Below are 8,188 nucleotides of genomic sequence, written 5' to 3'. Positions count from 1 at the left end.
TGAAGGAGGAACAAAAGCTAGTCGAATTTTCCTGTTACCAAATTGCCTGTGCTCTTTAAGTTAGTTCTGTGATATGTAGCACACAAGTTAACACTATTTTAACTCTGTTAATTGTAATTTGTATTAAAGAATATTATAATAAAAATAATTTTATTCACAAGCACAAATCCAAATTAAAATAATTTAACTCTGTTCATCTTCTTCGCCAACCACCCTACGGATAATTTAACTCTGTTAATCTTCTTCGCCAACCACCCTACGGTGCCAACAGATCCAGATCCAAATATGCCTTCACTTATTGTGGTCCCTTTATTTCAACACACACCCTCCCTTTCTCCCCTCTCTCTCTTCGCACTGCCGCACCAGATCCAGAACCCACATGTCCTCTGCCTCGACAACGCCGGCAAGCTTCATTGCGAGCTCGACATTCCCGCGGCTGCTCCATCGCGACCTCGAATTTCCCATGGTTGCTTCCTCCAAGGAAGAACAATGCATAAGGTTGATGGAGGATCTGAGTCAAAGGACATAAATATGTTCTGTTAGGCTATAAATTTGTTGAGAAAGAGGGGGAAAGGGAGCCTTGGCTGGGTTGTGGAGGATAGGGGGTTGTTGCCGCTGGGTGGTGGTCGGGTGCTGGGTGGCTGTTGCAGTTCGATGCGAGGGCGCTGAGATTTTATTCTTTTACTTCAATTTCTTTAATCAAACATGTATTTTAATATATTTTATATTTTTTTAAAGGGCTGAAGAGAGTTAACAAAGTCTTTGTTTTTTTGTTTTTTTTGTCAGGGAGTTAAATTAGTGTTGACTTGTGTGCCACATGTCTCGGTTATTTAGTCCTAAAAGATGTTCCACGTGTTTAGTGAAGTAGTTGTACATATTTAAAATACGGGTTTAAAGCCGGAGACTTCAAGAGCAATTTAGACCGGGAGGCTGATTTGCTAGTGAGCTTAGCCAGGGTAAGATTTTCTGGGTTTCAGAAAATGTCTTTTTTGTATTCTACATGTCACTGGCTCACTACTCTAGCTATATTGCATATGAAATTACGTTTTATTTATATATGCCAGTTCATACTTACTTGTACTCTATATGTAATGAACATTAAGGTAAAGCATGAATCATGATATAGAGTAGCTTTTCACTAGATCCTAGTTTTGAAGGAGAGATTAATCATTTGCCGGTCGACAGTTTCTTTGAACTTAATGGATTCAGAGATCATTCACCTTCTAAAGGCAATTGTGTAGAAAAGAACCCGGCAGACTATACTACAATAGATCTGCTTAACACCATGATTTAAGATACATATCTTTTGTTTGCTTTCAAACTTTTTTTCCCTTGCAAATCTGCAGATTTTCAACTTCACTCAAACACGACATGGGGGAGGTTTTCTGGGCCGTATTCTGCAATAATTCTGAGTGTTCAACTAAGGCTGGAAATGCATGCAGTTCTGGCCTTTTAGGCATTATCAATCCAGATTCATGTATCAACCATATTTTGATCATTGCAGCTGATATATTGCTTCTATTCATCTTGTTATGCATCTTCATATGTAAAATATCATCAAACAAGATTAAAGATCCATCAGTGTCTCAAAGCTTCTCTACAGTGTCAATAATCTCGGTCATTTTCAATGCTGGTTTGGCTTTGGCCTACTTTGGTTTTGGGATATGGACAATCATTGAGAAAGTAAATACATGTCAGACTGTCTTACCTCTCCATGGATGGCTAGTATTGTTAATTCAAGGGTTCACATGGTTGCTTCTGGCTTTTACCATAAGCCTAAAGAAGACACATAATCCACACCTTGTGATAACGAAAGTTTGTTCAGTTATTGCCTTGTTGATTGCAGTAGTTCTTTGCAGTTCATCGCTTTGGGAAACTATTGTGGATGAGACAGTCTCGTTTAAGATTGCTCTAAACATATTTTATTTCCCTGGATCAATTCTTTTTCTCTTTAGTGCATTTCAGGGAAGTAATTATTCAAAAGGTGAACCAGCAACTCATGATGATGCTTTCTACACACTTTTACTAGGTGCGGATTCTGATAACATGGGTGACCTCAGTTCAAATAACAATGTAACTCCTTTTGCAAAAGCAGGATTATTTAGCAGAATGTCATTTTGGTGGTTGAATCCATTAATGAAGACAGGTAAGCAGAAGACTCTTGAGGATGTAGATATTCCACTATTGCGACAGGCTGATCATGCAAGAACATGGTACTTACTATTTATGGAGCAATTGAACAAAGGGAAGGAAGGTGGTTCATCTGATACCCCTTCTATCCCGTCCATAATTTTTTATTGCCAGAGGAGAGAAATTTTGATTTCTGGGTTATTCGCACTGATCAAGACTCTGGCAGTGACAAGCAGTCCACTGTTTCTCATGGCCTTCATTAAGATTGTTGAAGGCAATGCAGCTTTTAAATATGAGGGTTATGCACTGACTCTTGCTCTCTTCATTGTGAAAATCTTGGAATCACTGTCGGAGAGGCAGTGGTACTTCAAAACTAGACTGATGGGGCTCCAAGTGAGATCATTGATGTCAGCAGCAATATATCGGAAGCAACTGCGACTAGCAAATTCAGCCAAGATGGCTCATTCTCCTGGTGAGATAGTGAATTATGTCACAGTGGATGCTTACAGAATTGGTGAATTTCCATACTGGTTTCATCAGATGTGGACCACAAGCCTTCAGCTGTGTCTTTCATTAGTTATTGTTTACTTCTCTGTGGGGCTTGCAACCGTTGCATCTCTAACTGTACTCATATTGAGTGTGGTGGCAAGCTCACCCTTGGCCAAGTTGCGGCATGAGTATCAAACAAAGCTCATGGTAGCACAAAATAGGAGGCTGAAGGCCATTGCAGAAGCACTTTCAAATATGAAGATCTTGAAGCTGTATTCTTGGGAGACAAATTTTAAGAATGTCATAGAAGGGTTAAGAGCAGAAGAACTAAAATTAATATTTCAAGCATTGTCTCTTAGGGGATGTCATTTGACTATTTTCTGGTCATCTCCTACTTTGGTTTCAACTGTTACCTTTTGGACATGCTACTTCCTTGGATTTACACTCACTGCTAGTAATGTTTTCACATTTCTAGCAACTTTGCGTAATGTTCAGGAGCCAATTAGGATTATTTCAGATGTTTTTGGAGCATTTATTGAAGCAAAGGTTTCATTATCTAGGATTGTGAACTTCCTTGATGCGCCAGAGCTGGAACACAGACAGACAACAAAAGAGAGCAGTGGTGAAGAGGTTGAGCATTCCATTTTCCTTAGATCGTCCGAAATTTCATGGAATACTAGTGGTACAAAGGCTACATTAAGGAACATTAATTTGCTGGTTAAACCAGGAGAAAAAGTAGCTATTTGTGGAGAGGTTGGTTCAGGCAAATCAACCCTTTTAGCTGCAATTCTTGGAGAAGTTCCACGCGTCAATGGCATTGTAAGTAATCATTTCACTTCTAAACAATTTATTTGACTATTTAAGATGGGAAGGTCTTACTAGTAAAGTTTTTCTCTGCTTTATTTTACAGGTTCAAGTATATGGGAAGATAGCATATGTTTCTCAGTCTGCATGGATCCAAACAGGAAATATACAAGAAAATATTCTGTTTGGGTCGGTTATGGATCGTGTTAGATACCAAGAAACACTTGAGAAGTGTTCTCTCGTGAAGGACCTTGAGATGCTTCCATACCGCGATCTCACTCAGATAGGAGAAAGAGGTGTGAATCTAAGTGGTGGACAGAGGCAGCGGATTCAACTTGCCCGCGCACTCTATCAAAATGCTGACGTCTACCTCTTGGATGACCCATTCAGTGCAGTAGATGCCCATACAGCAACCAGTCTGTTCAACGTAATTCATATGTTTTCCTCTCAAACTAGTAATGATATTGTCTATTTTCTCCAGTGAGAGCTAATATGAAAGTTCTGCAGGAATATGTCATGGGAGCTCTGTCAGAGAAGACAGTTTTGCTTGTAACACACCAAGTAGACTTCCTTCCAGCTTTTAATGAAATTTTGGTAATTTACACTCACTGCTACTAGTAATGATAGATTAGTTGTAATCCCTTTTAGTTTTAGGACCCTTTTGGGATTGCTTTTTTTTTTTTGTGGGTCCAAAAACTTGCTTCACTTTAAACAGTATAAGGTGTTTAATAAAAATAAAATATCCCGATTATTTTAAAAGCAGTGGCCTTTTTACAGCAGCTTTTAAAAGCATGCTATGAGTTACTTTTCAAAGCTGCTTTCAAAAGAAGCAGATATGAGCCTTTAATTAATTTTTAAAAAATACCAAAATAGCACTATTAATTTTAAAAAATGACACCACCGACCGCCACTGCCGCCGCCACCACCACCACCTCCACCACCACCTCCACCTCCACAACCGTTATCCCCACCACCACCACTACCCCAACCACCATCTCCACCTACCTCCACCACCACCACTACCACCACATAATTAGCTCATAACACTTTCAACATCATTAGCTCATAACACTTTCAACATCATGTCTATTTTAGTCATTATTCACAGTTATAAAAGTTGTTTTAGATTAAAATTTACCAAACGGTTTTGACACTACTTTTTGTACTAACAACATTTTAAAAATATTGTTTACCAAACATGAAGCTCCTTTACTTTACAACTAATTATTTTCAAAGCAGAACAAAATCAACTTTTTAAAAAAGTGACAGCAAGCCCAAACTAGCCCATAGTGATATCAGTTTTCTAAGTCAATTCAATGATCTGCAGGCTAAATCTCATAATTAACGAAATATTTCAAGTAATAAGTTTTTTTTTTCTCCACAGATGATGTCTTCAGGGAAAATTTTAAGAGCAGCTTCTTATAAAGAGTTGCTGGCTTCTTCTCAAGAGTTCCAAGACCTTGTCAATGCACACAATGACACTGCTGGTTGTGGGAAGCAAAAAGAACCCACCAGAAAACAGAATTCATCCACACAGGAGATTGAGAAGGTTAAAACTGAGGTACAACAAACCGAATCTTCAGGAGATCAACTGATTAAGCAAGAAGAGAGAGAAACAGGAGACACTGGTTTGAAGCCATACATTCAGTATTTGATGCATAGCAAGGGATTTTTGTACTTCTTCTTGACCAGCTTTTTTCATTTGATATTCATAGTGGGGCAATTAGTTCAATCTTACTGGTTGGCTTCCAAGCTTCAAGTGTTATCCAGAGTCAAGCTCTTTGCTGTTTATTCTTGGATCACATGTATAATGTCATTCTCCTTGGTTCTTCGATTCTTCTTTATAGTCGAGTTAGGATGCGGGGCATCCAAATCCATCTTTGATACACTACTGAACTCTCTTTTCCGAGCACCAATGCTGTTTTATGACTCAACACCCGTGGGAAGGATACTTAGCCGGGTAAGACTTGATAATTTCGAAAGAAAAAACCTTAAATGGTCTACTTTGAGTAACCTAATGGAACTTACATCTGCACTGTCTAATCTGTGTAGGTATCTACTGATATGAATATTGTCGACCTTGAAGTAGCATTCAAGTTAGGAATTTATGTTGGGGGAACTATGATCACATACAGCATATTTGTCGTACTGGTTTCTGTTACTTGGCCAATTGTGTTTCTAATCATTCCCACAATTTATGTTACTGTACTACTTCAGGTATGACACTTAAACCAACCTTCTTGTTTAGCATATATAATCATGGGTTGAGATTGAAACAACTTGATCACCACAGCACATGTATGCATTGAAATACCTTGGCCAATCGTGTCTCACTTGAATGATTTCCTCGCACTTTCTGCCTTTTCTACAAACAGAAATACTACTTTGCTTCTGCGAAAGAGTTAATGCGAATGAATGGCACGACCAAGTCTGCACTTGCAAGCTACCTTGCCGAATCTATTGCTGGAGCCTTGACAATCAGAGCTTTCGGAGAGCAGGATCGATTCTTCTCAAAATACTTGGACTTCATTGATGCAAATGCTAGTGCTGACTTCAATAGATTTTCAGCAAGTGAGTGGTTGATCGAACGTCTTGAATGGCTATGTGCTATTGTTCTCTCAGCCTCAGCACTTGCCATCACTTTGATTCAGTTTGACGCTTCTTCCTCTGGTTAGATTCCACCATTCAATTTCGCCCCATAACTCAACACCATCACAGTTTTTCATCATCCGTGTGATAAATTGTCTAACATTTTTCTTTAACTTTTGACAGGTTTTATTGGGATGGCACTGTCATATGGTCTCTCATTAAATGTATTCCTAGTCATTTCTGTCCAATTTCAATGCATGCTGGAAAATTCAATGATTTCTGTAGAAAGGGTAGAGCAATACATGCATATCCCCAGTGAGGCTCCAGAAGTAATAGAAGAAAACCGGCCTGCCCACAATTGGCCAACTGTTGGGAAAGTGGAAATACATGACTTACAGGTTGGTTGACAAAGATATACTAAAGAGTGTAACACGTAAAAAAAAGGTACTTGTGTTTGACATTGAATGAACTTATGCAGGTAAGATATAGGCCAAATTCTCCACTAGTTCTTCGCGGAATAAATTGCATAATTGAAGGAGGGTACAAAATTGGTATTGTTGGCCGGACTGGAAGTGGAAAGACAACTCTTATCAGCGTTTTGTTTCGTCTGGTAGAACCTACAGAGGGAAGGGTCATTGTAGATGACTATGACATTTGTAAAATTGGACTTCATGATTTAAGATCACGTCTCGGGATCATCCCACAAGATCCAACACTATTCAGTGGATCTGTGAGATTCAACCTAGACCCCTTATCAGTGCATACTGATCATGAAATATGGGAGGTAAAGTTTTACACATACTGATCAGCTGTTCAAAACAACCATCTAAAATGAAAGATGTGTCAACAATAATCTTTTATCACGAAAATTTTCAACAGAACAAGCCAAGAGGTAAACATGTTCATACTCTATTACTTTCTTTTACTAAGTTAAACTTGTCCTCCAACCAATGTGTCAAAGGTTCTTGAGAAATGTCAGCTGCGAGAGGCCATTGAAGAAACAGAAGAGGGCCTTGATTCTTTAGGTAAGAAACTGTTTACCTTGGGAGTGTTTTCCAAAGTCCGTGAAACAATAACTAAACCTGCACTGCAGTTGTACAAGATGGAACAAACTGGAGCATGGGACAGCGGCAACTATTTTGTTTGGGACGCGCTTTGTTGAAGAGGAGCCGGATACTAGTGCTCGATGAAGCTACTGCATCAATGGACAATGCAACAGATTCTGTTCTCCAGAAGACTATAAGAACAGAATTTGCAGACTGCACTGTAATAACAGTGGCCCATAGGATACCAACTGTGATGGACTGCACTAAGGTGCTTGCTATTAGTGATGGTAAGCATTGCATTATATCCAAAAGCTCTTGTACCAAGAATTGTGTTGTTTCATTTATTTGGTTTTGTAGCTAATTTGACAAATATGTTGGACAGGGAAATTAGTAGAGTATGATGAGCCAATGAAGCTGATGAATAATGAGGGCTCACTATTTGGGCAGCTTGTTAAGGAATACTGGTCTCGAGCTGCCAATGCTAGCATCCCCTCTGACGATTGATATATAGGGAAAGGTATTCTATATATTTGTAATAATCTCTGAGAATAACTTAGCAGGCAAGGTAAACTGGGGTGTTCTTGAATATGTAGCACAGTCTGCCTGTTTAGAGCCAATTAGCTTTAAATGCACAGTCTGCCTCGAAAATATGAGATATTTTAGAAAGGAACATATGGTTCTTTCAGGTTGTGAACAATGTGAAGTCCTGACTTCAAAAAAGGTACCTGATCCACAACTGGCTGATGGTCGACTTTATGAAAGCTGAGCTTTTTTCATCTTGCATTAGTGCTCTGGTTGTGTGTGGTAGATGTGACTCTGAATTGTTGCATTTTTTAGATTTCTAAAGCCATTAAATCATAATTACAATGGTGTATGTTTTTTCTTCTAGCTATTGGTAATATATTTCCTGGGTTTGATTTTCTGTTTTCTTCTATTGAAATTACCAGCTGATTATTCTTTGACGCCTAATGGGAACTGAAGATGAATCAGCCTAGGGTATTCCGGATCGAGTCTAAGTCCTTCAGTGTGAGGACTGACAATCTCTCTCAAGGGGGAGCTATCCTCATTACTGAAAAGAGTAGAGGCAAGTCTTTTCAAATTTCCCTTGAGGTGGATTGTGTGGTGTGGCT

General features: G+C 38.9%; 1 protein-coding gene across 1 annotated transcript; it reads left to right on the top strand.

Annotated features, from left to right (window-relative positions):
- Positions 1 to 206: 206 nt before the first annotated feature.
- Positions 207 to 7,978, top strand: LOC117627103 (ABC transporter C family member 10-like). The gene is made up of 12 exons (XM_034359016.1): positions 207 to 956; positions 1,347 to 3,438; positions 3,530 to 3,850; positions 3,931 to 4,017; positions 4,808 to 5,383; positions 5,476 to 5,640; positions 5,799 to 6,093; positions 6,196 to 6,410; positions 6,491 to 6,796; positions 6,974 to 7,037; positions 7,106 to 7,345; positions 7,441 to 7,978. The coding sequence occupies exons 2-12, from the start codon at positions 1,372 to 1,374 to the stop codon at positions 7,560 to 7,562; spliced, it is 4,458 nt and encodes a 1,485-aa protein (XP_034214907.1). The 5' UTR covers positions 207 to 956; positions 1,347 to 1,371; the 3' UTR covers positions 7,563 to 7,978.
- Positions 7,979 to 8,188: the final 210 nt, after the last annotated feature.

The sequence above is a fragment of the Prunus dulcis genome, chromosome 5 (genome assembly GCF_902201215.1).
Source record: "Prunus dulcis chromosome 5, ALMONDv2, whole genome shotgun sequence".
Classification (NCBI taxonomy): Eukaryota; Viridiplantae; Streptophyta; class Magnoliopsida; order Rosales; family Rosaceae; genus Prunus; species Prunus dulcis.
The sequence above is the reverse complement of the archived record's forward strand: the minus strand, read 5'-3'. Positions and strand labels throughout refer to the sequence as shown.